This window comes from Physeter macrocephalus, chromosome 7, assembly GCF_002837175.3.
Source record: "Physeter macrocephalus isolate SW-GA chromosome 7, ASM283717v5, whole genome shotgun sequence".
Classification (NCBI taxonomy): Eukaryota; Metazoa; Chordata; class Mammalia; order Artiodactyla; family Physeteridae; genus Physeter; species Physeter macrocephalus.
Window position 1 is genome coordinate 22,438,246 of NC_041220.1, and position 18,808 is coordinate 22,457,053.

At 41.8% G+C, this 18,808-nt stretch overlaps 1 protein-coding gene across 11 annotated transcripts in view; it reads right to left on the reverse strand.

The window, feature by feature from the left end:
- The window catches only part of MANBA (mannosidase beta), a 171,131-nt gene extending 161,467 nt beyond the window's left edge, over positions 1–9,664 (reverse strand). For 10 of the 11 annotated variants that reach the window (XM_055085888.1, XM_055085880.1, XM_055085881.1 and 7 more), the window contains exons 1-2: positions 9,256–9,664; positions 2,118–2,212 (exon numbers count right to left, since the gene is read on the reverse strand). In XM_055085888.1, the coding sequence (XP_054941863.1) occupies positions 2,118–2,212; positions 9,256–9,432 (272 nt within the window). In that variant the 5' untranslated portion in view covers positions 9,433–9,664. Of the gene's footprint in view, positions 1–2,117; positions 2,213–8,697; positions 8,770–9,255 lie in introns of all 11 variants that reach the window. The other variant, XM_055085889.1, reaches the window with a different exon arrangement.
- Between the last annotated feature and the right edge of the window lie 9,144 nt (positions 9,665–18,808).

Consider the following 18,808-nt stretch of genomic DNA (forward strand, 5'->3'; position numbering starts at 1 on the left):
TATCTCCTCCCTCTTGCATCTCCCTCCCACCCTCCCTATCCCACCCCTCTAGGTGGTCACAAAGCACCGAGCTGATCTCCCTGTGCTATGCGGCTGCTTCCCACTAGCTATCCACCCTACTTCACAAATCCTTATAAGAACCAAGTTAAATAACTATTATATTTACTAACACTAAGAGAACACATTAACCAACGAACAAGTATCTGTGAGTAAACATTATGTGCCCAGCACTCTGCTAAACCTTATGGGGAACTAAAACAGTCTCTGAATTTAAGGAATCTGCAATCTGGTTAGCACTGAAGCCTAAAACACAGGAAACAAAGAGAAAGCTTTCAATCTCTTCTACTTTGTGGCACAGTCTTGTTGGATAGACTACAAGTGCTATCAGAGTTTATGTCATAAGGAAAGACTTCAAGAAGGAGACAAGAGTTTAAAGAAGAACAAAATAAATAAAATGTATACCCATACAATAAAATAGCACTCAGCAATAAAAAGAAATGAAGTACTGGTGAATATGACAACACGGATGAGCTTGAAAACATTATTATGCTAAGTGAAAGAAGCCAGTCACAAAGGACCACATATTGTATAATTGCATTTCTTTGAGATTTCCACAAGAAACAAATCCATAGAAATAAAAAATAAATTAGTGGTTGCCTAGGGCTGAGAGAGGGATGGGGGGATGGAGGTGCAGGAAGTGGTGCACGATTGGCAACAGTAAGCAGCATTTTCACAGACAAGCAGAGAAACTTAAACTTGATCTGCCAATCGAAAGGAAGACACCGTCATTCTTAAGCAAGAATGTCATGGTAAAATCAAAATTTGGGAAAGATGAATCTTATGTGTCTGCATATGAAAGACTGGAGAATAAAAAAACAAAGTAAGAAATCTAATTAGGCAGCATCGACCTAATTCCAGGTACTCTCTAATAAAGGCCTAGGCATAGGCGGAAACTTGGAAATGAGGAGGCAGGGGCTGAATCAAGAGAAATAATAGGCAAAAATTAACAGGACTCAGGGCTTCCCTGGTGGCGCAGTGGTTGCGCGTCCGCCTGCCAATGCAGGGGAACCGGGTTCGCGCCCCGGTCTGGGAGGATCCCACATGCCGCGGAGCGGCGGGGCCCGTGAGCCATGGCCGCTGAGCCTGCGCGTCCGGAGCCTGTGCTCCGCAACGGGAGAGGCCACAGCTGAGGGAGGCCCGCGTACCGAAAAAAAAAAAAAAAAAAAAAAATTAACAGGACTCAGAAACAGACCGAATACAGGGAGATGAAGAAAAGATATGATGAGCCAAAAACTCCTTGGGCACGGAAGATTGGGAAGGTGGTATTACAGTAAGGGAAATAACGAGGTTGCTAGAATATAAAGCAAGCCTTCAGTGGGAAAGTCAATTCGTTAAATTTTGGCTCTGCTGAGTTCAAGGTGAAAGAGGACCCCCTATTAGAGATATTTTAAATATTATCTGGAAATAAGAGCCTGGAACACAGTAACTCCATGATATTGAGCACTATTTTCTGGCTTTATTTCTTTTTTAAGAAGCTAGTAAATAATTACCCCAAAAACGGTCATATTAAAGGGACAAAAGGGTTGTTGTGTTTTTAATTTAGCAATAATGGTGGTAGATACAATTGGGTTACATTCTGCTACATAGAACATTACTGAAAACTATACCATGGTTTTCCTCATGGCCTCAGGACATAATCTAAGGCCAATGCCTTAGTTTCAGTGGCTGGTTAACACTACACCAAACAGAGGATGTATCTCTGATCCTACTTGACAATATTGTAAATATATACACTCTATGGATTACCGGGAGGGCAGGGAAAAGGAAAGGCAGATAAGAGAATTGACTAGGTCTAGGTGACTCCATTATAACCACTGGAAAAATGATTGAATAAGACATAATTTTGTGACTAACGATCAGTGGCACCACCCTCATACACAAATCAAAACATAAATCATATATATTCACTTTTATAGTACAGGCTTTAGTCTGACAATGTTCTGATATGCAACCTAAACAAACAAAAGATTATTGCAGACAGAAAAAGCACAAAAGTTCAAATAATAATAATAAATGAATAGATATAGATATAAATATAGATATACACACATAAGTACCTCATGTCAAAAGGGATTTTAAATTTCTTGATATAGGTCCAGTTATCCAAGGCGATCCATCTGTAGTTAAGGTTATTAAATCTGTAGTAAGGATCCTGTTGATAAAAATTATGGTAGGTGACTAAATATGCAAAAATAATTAATTAAATAAACATGAAATAAACTATCAATGATAGCTAATTATTACCTAAAAATTAATGAACTCTTGGCCTAAGAGTGCAAGCATTTCATATGCCGGCACATCCCATCCTCAAGGCTAAAGCTCCTCTGTTTAAGAGACCATTACCTTTCAAACAAAGTTGCCATGGCATGAGCATACGAAAAATACTAAAAATAATTTTAAACGGAAAAAAAAAGCCCAACACAATCAAAATACCTGAAATGAAAGAGCTCTGAGATACAACTATTACATAGTTTCATTTTGAAAGAACATGATGTGTGGAGGTGAAGATTGGCTTCCCCTGTTAAAACCAAGCACAGAACCTGCAAGGTATCAGCAGAGAATGAACGGCAGCACTTCTTATGGTGCGCAGCCATCAGACACTCACCGCCCTCTGGTTCTCAGTTTGCGTTTTGCTACCACTATTCCAGCTGGCCTCAAGAGGAACACTTCTTCTCCTCTACTGCCCAAAGATCAGCAAAACTCCCACTCCTTGGATTTGCTCAGCATTTACAAAGTTATTTTTCACTCAGCTTTACTAAGTGAACACAAAAAGGATCTCTGCAGAGAATATACAGGCAGCATAGATACCGTCAAACTTACAGACTTCAGGTTTCCTGTATTAGTCTAGACTAGGTCAGCAAACTACAACCCATAGGCCTAATGCAGCTCACTGCCTGTTTTTGTATGGCCAGTGAGCTAAGAATGGACATGTGTCGATAAATAAAGTTTTACTGGAGCACAGCCAGGCCCATTCCTTTATAAATTATATATGGCAGCTTTCATGCTACAATAGCAGAGTTGAGTAGACATGACAGAGACCAAATGACCCATGCAGCCTAAAATAGTATCTGGCCCTCTGCCCTACACAACTGGCCTGCTGGGTGTTCACAGATGCTCTTCCATCTCAGTGTCCAGACCCAAGTCCTCGCTTCCATAATCCTTACCTCTTTCTTCTCCTACTCATTTTCTACCCTTTACCTCTCAGATGAGGGCTCCCAGGCAGGAGGTGGAACAGAAAATGGTAAGAGAAGCTTCTCAGTTCTTATGTCTGTGAACAACACCACGGCTACATAGAGGGACACGGCATAGGCTCAGAGGGCTTCTCCCTTCCAACTGGGACAGGTCCAAGGGTGATTGCCTCAGGAACTGCAACTCCAAGTTGAGAGGGAAAAGACGACTTTGTCTCAGTTCCACAGAGGTAAGGGCTGGCCACTGGCAACAGCCAGCTGGGCACTTGCCCAGAGAACAAATCCGCTAGAGGCACTATAACATCACTGGGTGTGTATCAAAATGGAGAGAAAGGTATGAGCCAGAAACTGCTCCTGACTGGAAGAAATAATTTTGATAAGATACGAAGGGGGTGGGGGGACTTCCCTGGTGGCCCAGTGGTTAAGAATCCACCTGCCAATGCAGGGGACACGGGTTCGAGCCCTGGTCTGGGAAGGTCCCACATGCCGCGGAGCAACTAAGCCCATGCACCACAACTACTGAGCCCGCGCTCTAGAGCCCGTGAGCCACAACTACTGAGCCCTTGTGCCACAACTACTGAAGCCTGTGCACCTAGAGCCCGTGCTCCGCAACAAGAGAAGCCACCACGATGAGAAGCCTGCGCACCACAACGAAGAGTAGCCCCCGCTCGCCGCAGCTAGAGAAAGCCCACGCGCAGCAACGAGCACCCAAAGCAGACGAAAAAAAAAGATACCAAAGGGGCAGTCAGTGGTTGACGAGATTTAATAACCACCAATAATCACCAAACTGACTTTTTTTTTTTTTTTTTTGCGGTGCACGAGCCTCTCACTGTCGCGGCCTCTCCCGTTGCGGAGCACAGGCTCCGGACGCGCAGGCTCAGCGGCCATGGCTCACGGGCCCAGCCGCTCCGCGGCGTGTGGGATCTTCCCGGACCAGGGCACGAACCCGTGTCCCCTGCATCGGCAGGCGGACGGACTCTCAACCACTGCGCCAACAGGGAAGCTCCACCAAACTGACTTTTAAGGTCTGGTTAATGGTGAGCTTTTGTTCTGCTAAATGGGGTGTGCCAGGCCCAGCCCACTTGCTTCCTTTTCTTCTCTTCCCCACACGCAGGACTCAGCCTCTCCACTGAACTAACATGGAGTAAATATTTAAGGACACAGGTTTGAAGAGGCACCTAGCTATTAACCTGCCCATGTGTCTCTACCCAGGCCTATTTATAACTCTACACTGTGGACTTAATCCAATATATTTAAAAATATCATGAGAAGAAAGGTGTGAAGGCTAATGCAGTTGCAATATGTTAACCTGCTGAGCCTCAGGGCTGGGTGATGATCTGGCTTGTGGGGCGCAAGACTCCTTCCTATCCCCCGGCTCCTTGAAGGAAGCTGCATGTCAAGCTCCAGAGGGTAATCTTCTCAGATAAATTTTTTCTAGACAAACAGAATTTAGAAGTTAAATATTTTCTCTTACTTAAAAGAAGCCAATCTGAAAAAGCTACAGACTGTATGATTCCAACTATATGATGTTCTGGAAAAGGCAAAACTATGGAGACAGTAAAAGGATCAGTGGGTACCAGGGATTAAGGAGGAAAGAAGGATGAATAGGCAGAGAACAAAGGATCTCTAGGGCAGTGAAACTACTCTGAATGATACTATGATGGTGGCTACATATCATTATACATGTGTCAAAATCCATAGAATGTACAAAACTAAGAATGAGCTGTAACATAAACTATGGACTTCTGGTGATAATGATGTGTCACTGTAAGGTTCACTAATGGTAACAAATGTACCACTCTGGTAGGGGGTGTTGATAGCGGGGCAGCTGTGCATGTGTGGAGACATATAGGAACTGTCTGTATTTTCCATTCAATTTTGCTATGAACCTAAAATTGCTCCAAAAAAATAAAATTTAGTTAAAAAAATTGCTCTAAGGGCAAATACCTACCTCCCTAAATTAAAAGTTGCAGAGACTCAGATTACATTTATAATAACTACTGCAAATGCTAAGCAACCAACAATCTGGTTCCAGAGTGGTCTGATCCCCTTTGCTCATATTAAAATTCTGAGTCCTATTTAAAACAACTAGGACTATGTTCAGCATTACATCTGATGACTAAGGACCCATGTAAGTGACTGAGTTCATAAGCAAACCCATGAACCCTAAAGACAGTAACAGTATCACTTGTTGACCATTTACTTTATATCAGCCTCCAAGATAGGCACTCATTCACTCTTATCTTCGTAACAAAGATGTGCTGTAAATACCGTTCTATTGAGGAAGAAACTAATACTCCAAAAGGTGAAGTGTCTTTCCTGAGGTCCCATGATGAAGCAGAAGTACATCCAGGCATGAAACAAACTCAGTCCGACACCAAGGTCTACATTTTTTCAACCGTGCTTCAGTGCCGCATGCCATATTTACCTACACTTTTATACCAGATGATCATTGCATCTCGTACCTACCATTTTTAGTAGTGTATGTGTATATTTACAATATATTTTCTTCTATTTTTAAGTGTATATTTTGAGTAAGAAAAACGTTATAATGGAGTCTATGCAGTTATTAAAAATTTTTCTAGATCTATGTTTATAGACATTTATAGATACAGAGAGATGTTCTATAGATACTGAGAGATGTTCATCATATATTTTAAATGAAGAAGTAGCTTACAAAACCATCTCAGGGACTGACTTCATCTTTATATTATTATATTTGTTTGTATATACTTAGAAAAGTCTGGAAAGATATACATGAAAATTTTTACCTCTGCTTAATAGTATGCTTTTTATTAGCTTTTACCTTCTTCTTTATATTTTATATTTCTCTGCATCAATATTTGTACAGTAAGTATTAAACATTTATTATTCTTTTTAAAAGAATTTTAAAAGAGAATAAGAAAATTCAGTATGTAAGAATTTTGTGCATGATAAAAGTAATGTTTTGTATCAGTGGACAACAGAGAAATTGTTCAAATCATGTGATATAAAAAACTGTTTAACCATTTGAAAAAACTCAAATGGATCAAAATTTTAAATACAAAAGAGGAATTATAAAAATACTAAAAGGAGGAAATATAGGTAAATATTTATTTAATTGGGAGAGAGGAAATTACTTCCAAAGCATAATACCAAAGACAGAAACAATCATAAAAGAAAAAAAGCTTACAAGATTTCAACATATAAAACTTTAAAACATGTATATGACAAAATATATCATTAATAAATGGGAAATTTTTGAAAATGTAAAACAACAGGTCTAACAAATCTATATTTTAAAAGATGAATAGTCAATAGAAAAATAGATAAAAAACAGGAATAAGTAAGCCCAAATCACCAATAAGCATGAAATAAACATATAAAAGGTGTTTAACCTCACCAGAAAGTAAATTGTTTCTATTTTTGTTTTTTAAAATAATATCCAAATCTAGCACCTAAAACAAGTACTCCAATAAAGTCATGATGGGAGTGTATAACTGGTACAATTTTTATGGAGAACAACTTAGAAGTACAGAGCAAAAGACTAAAAAAATGCATACCCTTTTGAATCAACAATTCCACTTTTAAAAATTTCTCTAAGAGAATAAGGATGTACACTAACTAAAATGTAGCTAAAAATATCTTCCCACCATTGCAGAATAAAATCCAAACGTTATTCCCAATGGCCTACAAGCCCTGCATGATCTGCCCTAGATCATCCACCTGCCCCCCAGGTCACAGGGCTACAGGCACCTGGCCTGCTTACTATTCCTGGAACTCATCAAGCATGTTCCTGCCTCAAGGGCTCTCCCCTCCTCACTGCCATCTTTTCTTCCTCTTTGCTGGGAATTCGCTTCCGCTTGAAACTGAACTCATCAAAAGATCTTTATCAAAATGGCTATCTTTAACCACCTTTTCTAAAACAGAATCTTTCCCAACAAGCCTTCGCTCTCTCTTCCTTTAACGTGCTTTATTCTTCTTCAGTGTACCCGCTGTCACTGTATTATCTATTCAAATGTTTATTGTCTATCTCCTCCACTAGAATGTCTATTGGGACAAAGACTTTGTTTTCTTCACCACTTGATTTCAAGCACCTAGAATAATGCCTGCCACATTGGAGGTACTGAATAAATATTTATGAGATAATTAGGTGAATGACTTCAGCAAGATATGTTTCAAGTTCTCATGCAAACACTGTATTTGGACCAGTGTCTGCTCTAAACTATAAAATATTTCCCAGGTCAACACCAAAAAGGGATGGTATAATAAAGCAGGTAGTATAACAACATCATATTACTCCATAATGATACTTGATGTTGATGATTATTGTCAATAGGCCTGGAGTTCCCCAATCCCCAAAGCTCCCCATCTCTCATTCCACTACCGTTTAAGAACTACATCTACCTTTACTGAAACTTAAAGTTTTCCTAAGAATTTATTAACAGATTTAACAGACATTGTAAATTGTTCCCACGAGGAAAAGTCAGTTATTTCATTCTGTGAGCACATCATTCACATTAACGAGTAACCAAACATTGTTTCTTGATATGTAGCCCTGTAACATGAAACAGTAATCTGATTTACTACAGCCGCTAATGATTTGCCATTGCCTTAATTTAATCAGGAAAATGAGGCAAGGAGAAACCCTGCAAAAAAGAAACACAGGCATTTTCAAAGCATGGGTAAGTGAAGCCTTGGGGTACCAAGGTCACCTGTGGTCCATGTCATAAGTAGTTTGTTAACCAAAAATAGTTCAAATACTTAAGTCTGAGAAATCTTTACTTAAAAAATAAACAAGACCATGGTCAGTGTCATTTACATCTGCTTCCTTTCTGATACACATTCTTGAAAAAAGGCTAATGGTACCAGATCAGAAATTTTGCATAACCCTAGTTGACTGTCCTGTCATTTAAGTAAACTTTGAATTATATTCCTGACAGTCAACTCCAGTGCTTTAAAAACACATGATTTGTCAATGTGTCACACAGGGTAAGTGTCACACAGTACAGAAGGCTATGAAGTCAGGCCAGGCTGGGTTATAACTCCATTTCTGCCACTCTTAGTTGCTGTGTGATCTTGGGAAAATTCACTAACTTCTCTGGGCTCCATAATTCATATATCATCCATAAAATGAAGATAAGAAGACTTACTCTTTAGAGTTGTTATGCGGACTGGGACAATGCATGCAAACCACGTATCAAGTACATCTTGTCCCAAGCAAAGCCATTAAAGATGTGCAGCAGATGGAAGGAAAAAACAGTGGGAGGTGGCAGTCTGTTTGCAAACCTCTAACCACAGGCAGCCAAACAGGAAAACGTCCTCCACCAGAAGTCTAGAAATTGAAGCATCTATTGGGACACACACATCACATCACATCACACGCCCTGAGAGGAAACAGCATCTTTCTTCATATCCCAATCAGCCTTAAAAATTATTTAGCCTTTACACTAGCACTGACAATCCTAACCTTACACTTGCAGGTCTCATTCTCCTCAGCTTATGTGCTGCTGCATCAATTCCACATCTGACTCCCTGGTGCCTAAAAGCGAAAATGAAAAACTGAGGCCTTAATGAATACAGTTAACCCTTACTTGGCGAAAGACTATTGTCCTCTGCAGTGTTCGGGTAGTTGAAACAATAATCTCCCGCTTTAGGCTTTGTCAGTGACAACACGTCCTTTCTAATCTACGCTTCACTGGAGAACTATGGCAATAACACCCCCAGTAGAACTGTCTGGACCTCCGCTTTCCTGAGTTGCCGCTGTCCCAGCGTGGGCGTGGGTCAGCCTCCATCTAGCCCGGACCCCAGCGGTGATCTTCGCCAAGAAGAGATACATTGCCTCGGCGTCCCCATCCCCACCCCCTCACCACCACCACCCCCCCAGACCACAAGACGCAAAGGGGAAGTTAGTGCCAAACCGAGGAGAACAGCCCCGGGCTCGGGGACTGCCAGGCCGTTCCTGGGCCCCTCTCACCAAGAGGGGGACGCGGGCGCAGGCTCTCGGCGGGGAGGCCGCACACAGTACCTGGATGAGCCTCTGGTGGAATAAGGCGCTGTGCACGCAACCGGGAACCTCCGCGGGCAACTCCAGCGAGCCGTTCCCGCTGCGGATCCTCCAGCTTCCCCGCAAACTGACGCTGACCACCATGGCAGCGGAGCCCGCACCGCACAACGCAAGCAGCAGGAGCAGGCGGAAGAGCATGCCGGTGGCCGGTACCTCACCCACCCAAGGGTGAAGAAGCCCCGCGCTTCGGTGGGCCGCGGAAGTTACCCTCTGTTCGGGAGGAGCCCAGGCTCTAGCTCTCCACGCCCCCAGCTCCCGGCCACGCCCCCAGGTCAGCTGAGCTGAAAGGACCTCAGCTGCTCCGCAGGCTCCGCAGGCTAGCTGGGAGCGCGGACATAGTGCCGACTGGCCGAAGCCCGGCGTCGCGAGTGCCGGAGCCGGCACCTCGTGCATGGTTCCGGGTTCGGACCGCTGCGGTCTGGGTCCTCCTCGGCTCTTATTCCAGCTGCTCCGGCGTCTGAACGGGAGGCGAGAACCATGCACGCTAATTGGGACACACCAATCTCTGGAGGCAAAGTAGCGCACAGCCTCGGGGAGCTCAGGGACAGACAATAGTGAGCGGAAACTACAGCAAGAGAGGCTCCTCACTGCTTCAGAGAACCGAAAGCCAAGACGCCCCATCACTTCAGTTCCCCCCAGTTTCCCCAGACTCTCATCAGTGCTGCAGGTGTCTGCCCGACGCGGGTAACGCCCACCTCCTGCAGCTCTGCAGGTTTGTCTCAGAACAGTCTGCCCTTCAAACAATAAATAAGTACTAAAGTACCTAATTCGTACGATTGTTGTGAGAGCTGAGAAAATCCGTGTACAGCGTGCAACATAAGGCCCGGCCCAGAGAAAACACAGCACTTTGGCCTGATGTTAGTGGACTACACCCTTCTGTTTTATAAAGCTCTACAGAGGAGGTTCCTGAGGTTCTGGAAACCTGCAATGATGCACAGGCAAATTTAAAATCCTCTGCCGCTCACTAGCTGTGGGACTTGGGCGAGCCACAAACTCTCTAATACCCCCATTCCCAGAACTCAAAAATGGAGACAGTACTCCTTTTTTGGGTTGTGATAAGCATAAAATGAGTTAACAAACTTGGCTGTTCCTAACAATGCCTAGGTACCCAAGAAATACCACAGGTTTATTTCAAGTCTCATAGTGGCGCAGTCTACTTGAGTACCATTTTTGCAATAGGATGTAACTGCGATCTAGGAAGTTAAGAGGGAATTTCGCGTCGCATAAAATAGACTAACGTATGACTGTGTTGAAGTTATCTGCCTTATTTCTATATTTAAGCAGAAGTCTTTGAAGAGAAGTTCTCCCCTCATTCAATCCGAGCTTTGTTTTGCCTTATAATGGCCCTGGAATTGCCTGAATCTGTAGACAATGGACAATATTTTATTTTTTCAGAATCAGCATTTTTCACAAGCCTAGCATCTTGGCTTTAGGGACATTTGTATTATTCAGCCCAAGCCTCTGGCTTTAAAGCTGAGGGAACAGGATCCAAAGAAGTCAGGTGACTTGCCTGTCAGACAGTGGCAGACAGGACCCACACTCTCCTTTCTTGGCCCATAGACTCCTTGCAGTAGAGCCCATTGATATTAAGGGGGAAAGGCTCTGGCTGGTTCAAAGGTTTCCTCACTCCAGGAGCATTTTACTTTTGATAGGAACGGAGCTCTCAATTCAAATTATATTCCCTGATTCATGGCATTAAATGGCCAGCCCTAGTCTTTCAAAACTGATAACAAGACTTACGGCAGCAAGAGTGGCAAAGAGTTTTTGTTTGTTTGTTTTTTCATAAATCCCAGAGATCCCATTAAGCCAAGTCAAAGGAAAATTCATCCCTGTGAATATGTTTGGATATACTCTGTTGTTCTATTAAGAAATATTTTAGGGAATCTATTTTTTTAAAAAAACAAGAATAGAGACTTATCATTCCTCCTTTCATTCCAAGACACAAGTATGACATCATTTGGATTACTTCACTTTGAAAACATACGTTGGTCCAAACCCATAGAATGTACAACACCATGAGTGAACTGTAATGTAAGCTACAGACTTTGGGTGATAATGATGGCAGGTTCATAGATGATAACAAATGTACCATTCTAGTGGGAGGATGTTGATAATGGGGGAGTCTGTGCATGTGCTGGGGCAGGGAGTGTATGGGACGTCTGTATTTTCTATTCAGTTTTGCTGTTAATCTAAAGTTGCTCCAAAAAATAAAAATAAAGTATATATATATATATATATGTATATTCATGGGTCAAAGAAATAAAAGACTTCAGTTACTGTTTTGTCATGTCAGGAGCTTGGAAGTCACCACTCCATCCTAAAAACAAGTAAAAAGCTGAACAAACTGAGAATCAACAGCTTTTGTTAGATCTGTCAGAGAATTCAGGTGAAAGGGCAAACTGCTGCCCCCAAAATTGGAGAAGACAGGTGGATACAGGAAAATCACAACTTAACCAAAGCAGAAACCCATGAGTAGAAAGCTCTGCGAAAACCAGTACTAGGGAAGGAAAATCTAAACTCTAATTTCTAGGACTTCCCTGGTGGCCCAGCGGTTAAGACTCTGCACTTCCACTGCAAAACAAAAACAAACAAACAAAAAAACCTCTAATTGTTGAGTGGCTGGAGGCTCAGTGTGGACAAATTTGAGAGTTTAAAAACTCCACAGGGGACTTCCCTGGTAGTCCAGTGGTAAAGAATCCGCCTTACAATGCAGGGGACTCGGGTTCCAACCCTGGTCAGGGAACTAAGATCCCACATGCCGCGGAGCAACTACTGAGCTCGTGCACCTCAACTAGAGAGAAGCCCGGGCGCCGCAATGAAAAAAGATCCGGCATGCCTCAACGAAGATGCCGTGTGTCGCAACTAAGACCCGACGCAACCAAAAATAAAAATAAATAAGTAAGTAATAAATAAATCTTAAAACAAACAAACAAAAACTCCACGGGAATTCAGTCTTAGTGGGTCTCCCACAGTTTTGTATTTTGTTTCCAGAAGATCTACCAGCTCTCACATTGAAGATTTGCGAGCAATTCCCTCATGCTTCCAGCAGAGGGACGGGGGTAAGGAACCATTTTGAAATACATGATAGCATTCTCAAGGACTACCCTCAAGAGAAACGATTTTATCAGAGCCTAACCTGGGAGAAGGGAGATTCCCCGTAGCCTTCTTGCCTTACCTAAGGGGCTGAAAAAAACGAGAAGCACTTATTAAATTCACAGCCCAGGACACAAGTTCACTAAAAGACTAAGGCCTAATCATAGGACTATAGAAAGCTTCCCCTCTCCTCATACCTTCCCACTATATCACTAAAGGCCTCTTTGCCACTGTTCATTTCACTGCACACATCACGTATGGCTTTCAACAAAAAATTGCAAGGCAAAAAGAGACAGAGCAAGCCCTAGAACCAGACTCAGATATAGCAGGGATGTTGGATTACCAGGACAAGAATTTAAAACATTAGGCCAGCATTGGTCTAATACCAACACCAGACAAAGACATTACAGTAAAAGAGAACTATAGACCAATATCTCTCATGAACATAAATGGAAAACTCCCCAACAAAACAGTAGCAAATTGAATCCAAAAATATATATTTTTAAAAAATAAATAAATAAATAAATAAATATATATATATATATATATATATATGAATGAATCATGACCAAGTGGGATTTATTCTGGGTATGCAAGGCTGGTTCAACATTTAATCAATTAATGTAATGCATCACAACAATAGGTTAAAAAATAAAAATCACATTATCATATCAATAGATACAGAAAAAACACTTGACAAAATCCAATACCCATGCGTGATAAAAACTCCACACACTAGGAATAGAGGGGAACTTCCTCACCTTAGTAAAGAACACTCACAAAGAACTACACCTAACGTTACACTAAATGGTGAGAAACTAGAAGTTTTTCTGCTAAGATCAGGAATAAGGCAAGGATGTCTCCTCTTGTCACTCCTTTTCAACATCGTATTGGAAGCCCTAACTAATGTAGTAAGAAAAGAAAGGAAATAAATAGTATACAGTTTAGGAAGACATAAAACTATCTTTGTTTGCAGATGACATGATTGCCTATGTAGAAAATCAACAACAACAACAAAACACTGGAAATAATAAGCAATTTATATCAAGGTTACAGGATACAAGGTCAGTATACAAAAGTCTGTCATTTTCCTATATACCAGCAATGAACAATTAGAATTTGAAATTAAAAACATAATGCTATTTACATTAGCACCCCCCAAAATAAAATACTTAAGTATAAACATAACAAAAAATATTTAAAATCTACATGAGGAAAACTACAATACTCTGATGACAGTAATCAAAGAGGAACTAAATAAATGGAGAGATGCTCCATGTTCATGGATAGAAAGACTCAGTATTGTCAAGATGTCAGTTCTTCCCAACTTGATCTATAGAGTCAGTGCAATCCCAATCAAAATCCCAGCCAGTTATTTTGTGGATTTTTACAAACTGATTCTAAAGTTTATATGAGAGGCAAAAGATCCAGAATAACCAACACAATATTGAAGAAGAACAAAGTTGGAGGATTAATGCTACCCTATCAGGAACTAAGCTGAGCTGGAAGAGAGATCTGAGCTGTCAGGAGTCAGAGCAGCCAATTAAAGCAACAAGGAGCCAAACTGAAAGTAACAGTGAAGTCTTCAACCACTTACAGTGATAGCATAAGCAAGAGGCTAAAACTGGAGAAGATGCCAACTCTCCCCTGTTTCATTGTCCAATAAAATGGCACACCAGTCACGGGTCAGGTGGATCAGCACAGATGTGTGTGTTGTCTCACGTTGAGGGAGTCCTGAACAAAAGGCTCTGGCTGTTTTATGGGCCCTGGGGTAGGGGAGGAGAATGAGGAAGAAGGGCTAGGAGCGGAAAATTGCTGGGTACTGAGTTTGAGTAGGAATAAATGTATTCAGGGTTTCCCACTTCTCCTCTCCAATAAAGAGATCTCAGCGCAGTCACCTGAAGAAGACCTCTGCCCAAGGCCTCAGATAAAGAGAACAAGGAATGAAGTCACTGAAACTAGGAATATAAATATGTGAAGAGCATGAACAGCCAGAGGGGCAATAATAGGTCCTTCACTGCAACTCCCTTTAGAGATTGTAATACTTAGACTGTATACCAAGTCTGATTGGGGAGGACAGCTTTCCCTCGTGAAGCCTTTCAGGTAAAGTCTTTGTAATTGCCTATGGTCAGGCCTGAAAAACCACACTTATATCATATGACCCAACAGATCTAATAGTGCTGGAGATATCCATGGAGGGTATATGGAGCTTTGGGCAAGCTCTAATAGAAGACTCACAGTGTAGACCCTTATATTCTGGAGCAAGGCTATGTGCTTCACCATAGAGAACTGCTCTGTTGGAAAAGTAGGTCCTACTGTACTACTGGGTCTTAGCAGAGACCAAACCTCTGACCATGGTACACCAAGTGACTATGCAGCCTGAACTAAGGATCTGCAAATCAACCAAGCCATAAAGCTGGACAGGGGCTGCAATGTTCCACAGTGTATAGAAAGTGATACATCCAGACTCAAACGGAAGCGCAAGAAAATTACATGAATTGGTAGTCTAGCCTTCCACGTCACTATCTCTTCTGCACTGATGACGACACTGACGACCTCAAGGGGAGTTCCTCATGCCTGATTGACAGAGGCCTGATTCATACCTGGGCTGGTGCAATATGTATTGGAACTGGCCATAAAAGGACTGCTGCCACATTACAGCCCCACTTAGGAGTGGCCCTCAATGACATTGGTGAAGGGAAATGTTCCCAGTGCATAGACTTGTGAGATATATGTTTGTTTTTCACTTCATGTGAAAGGAGAGGTGGCTTGAGGCACAGTTATATATTGACACCTGGGCAGAGCCAAAAGTCTTATTTGGTTGATCAGGGCCTTAAAAGAAATAAAACTAGAAGACAGGTGACATGGAGGTCTGGGTAGATAATATGCGGACGGACTGTAGGAGTGGGCACAACACATGCTGTTTCTTTGTAACTCACATTGATGTTCACAAGAGAACATGTACAGAGGAAGCTCTTGACAGCCAAGTACACAGAAAGACAGTCCTATGAATTTTAGCTGGCCTCTCTATGCACCATTCCAGTACTTGACATTGGGCACATGAAGAGAGAGGCCATGGTAGCAGGGATGGAGGCTATGCATGGACCCAACCCGGGCTTTCTCTCCCAAGGATATCTTGCTACCTCTGCTGATTGCCCAACCACCCAGCAGCAGAGACTGATGCTGAGCCCTAGAGAAAGGGACCATTCCTTAGGAGGACCAGACAGCCACCTGTTGGCACATTGATTACATTGGACACCTTCCTCCTTGATTGGGGCATCACATTGATTTACTGAAATTAATAGATTCTGAATATGTTCTGCCTTCCCGGACTGCAGTGTCTCCACTAGCACCATCTGAGAGTTGATAGAATTCTTTATCTCTTAAAATGGTATCCCTACCACAGTGCCTTAGAAAACAGACCCACTTGATGTAAAAGGAGATGTGAAGATGGGAAGGTGGGCTCATGACCTTGAGAATCACTTATTTTACCAAGTACCCTATCACAGGAGCAGCCAACCTCCTCTCAAAAACAACAACAACAAAAAACAACACAACAAAAAACCCCAAACCAGTGGAATGGCTTGTGGAGAACTCAGCTTAAGGACAGCACCTTGAGGAGGTGGAGCATTTTCCCATGGGATGTGGTATATGCACTGAACTATGGTCAACATGTGGTGCTATATCTCCCCAAATTAGAATCCACAGGTATAAAAACCAGGATGTAAAAGCAGGAGTAGCCTCCCTCAACATCAGTCTCAGTGACTCACTAATGGAATTTATGTTTCCTGTTCCTGAAACTGTTGATACTGTTAGGTCAGAAGTCTTGGATCCAGAGTTGGGGAAGGTACAGGGTTCCACCCATTTGGAAGTTGTGACTAATACTGTGGAGTCACTCTGGGTTTCTTATTCTAGTGGACAAGCAGGTAAAGAATGAGCTAATGTACTGACTTGGGTAATGAACTGATTACCAGATGAAGCTAGAGTTGCTTCAGTGAAAAGCAGGGAGGATTATGTTTGGAACCTAGGAGAGGCATTGGAACATCTCTTACTACTTACTTCCATGCCCAGTGTTAACTATCAATGGGAAATTACAGTAACCATAACCCAACAGAGACAAGACAAGCCACCATGGCAAGATCCTCAGTAGCCCCAGCACCCAGGCTTAAACCAATCACTCCCTTGGTGATTCTGGCTTCTATTATCACTTCTAATCTCAGATGAAGCATCATGCTGCAGAACATGGGATCGGGCTTCCCCAGCAACTTCCCAAAGGTGTTTTTCCCACTTCCTCTATCTTAATTCCTTTTCCCTACACTCTCACTATTCTGGGACTGTACCTCACAAAAATAAATAAATAAATTAATTAATTAAAAATTAGCAATTAAGCTTTGCCTCAGTCACTGTTTGCTAGGGGACTCAGGCAAAGACAACACTTTCTCTCAATTTATATTCATTAGGCTACTCAATCATTCTAGGGCTGTCCAATAAAAATTAGACATCCAGGGCTTCCCTGGTGGCGCAGTGGTTGAGAGTCCGCCTGCCAATGCAGGGGACACTGGTTCGTGCCCCGGTCCTGGAAGATCCCACATGCCGCGGAGCGGCTGGGCCGGTGAGCCATGGCCGCTGAGCCTGCGCTCCGCAACGGGAGAGGCCACAGCCCTGAGAGGCCCGCGTACCGCAAAAAAAAAAAAAAAATTAGACATCCAGAGCAGTTTGATAGAATTATGTAATACTCATGCGTAATTCAAAAATATCTAGTAGTCACATTTTAAAAAGTAAAAAGAAACAGGTAAAATTTATTTTAATAATATATTTTATTTAAACCAATATATTCAAAATACTATTTTAACATGTATTCAATATAATTATTGAGATATTTTACACTCTTTTTTCATACTAAGACTTCAAAATCTATTGAAAATTTTATACTTACAGCACATCTCACTTTTGATCTGTATTCAATTTCATAAATCTTGCAGTGAAAAAAATTCACATACCCAATTTGTTCTGAAATATTGGGAGAAAAATCTCTGATATTTCTGAACATCTTGTGAGCAGAGGCACTGGATTCTTCTGTTCCAGATGATCTTTTAATAAAGGATGTTTGTATATCCATCAGCTTTGGAAGAACAGCCATGTTCTAACCTGTGTAGTTAGGCAGAGAGAAAATTATTTCTTCTTCTGCCTTTTTGTTCTACGTAGGCCCTCAATAGATTGGATGATGCCGATTCACAGCAGGGAGGATGATCTGATTTACTTAGTCTACAGATTCAAATGCTGATCACTTTTGAAAAGACCCTCACCAAATCACCCAGAAATAATGTTTAACCAATTCTCTGGGCATCCTGTGGCCCAGTCTAGTCTAGTTGACACATAAAATTAACCATCACAGTGCACAGTTCAGTGAGTTCTGGCAAACATATATACTTGTGTAATCACACCCCCATTAAGATACAGAACATTTCATCCTAGAATGTTTTCTCATGCTTCTCTCCAAATTCCTCCCATTCCAGGTAATCACTGTTCTGCTTTCTAGCACCATGGTTTAATTTTGTCTCTCGGATGTCATGCAAATAGAATCATACACTATGGGTTTTTTTTTTACTTTTGTTCAACACAGTGTTTTTCAAATTTATCCATGTCATTCATCCTTATTCTTGAAAGATATTTTCCTTGGTATAGAATTCTAGGGTGATAGCTATTTCTTCTCAGTGTATTGAAGTTAATATTCCACTGTCTTCTGTTTCCATTGCTGTTGAGAAATCTTTCATTTTTGCTCTTCCATCAATCTACCTATTGACTTTTTTTTCTTTTCTTTTTGCAGGTAATCTACTTTATTTGCAGAGGAAATAACAGCTCTGTACGGACCCCTGGACTCAGGTGGGCTGCACACATGCTGTTCAGGTGTGCAACCCTCCAGGCCACAAGAAGCTGTGTGCAGGCCATGCAGGAACTTTGGTTTCCATGTCAAGGGGGCTGCAAAAAGATTATCACCTGGCCAAGGCTGCAAGGTCACAGATGGATTGTGTTCCGGGCCTGTGGAAATTTACTAAATGTCTTCAAACCCACCCCAGCCAACCCCCAGCCCATACCAGGAAGAGCTGGAGAGCCCCTTTTTTTCCTGCAATATCCCTCCAGTGCCTTCTACTGAGAAAGCTTAATATTGTGTTCATTTTAAAGGGAAATCTTAAAGGAATTCAGTTATTTATCACAGAGGATATATTTATTGAAATGTGCATTTAGGGCCTAGAGGCAATAAATTGAACTCAAGCTCCAATTAGACATATGCTAGACTGATTCACATCTCACTCCATGTTTCTTAGACTCTTTACATCTCTTTGTGCTACATTCAGAATTTCTTCATAACTTCCACTGCTCTAATTCTTTATTCATCTATGTCTGTTGGGCTATTAAACCT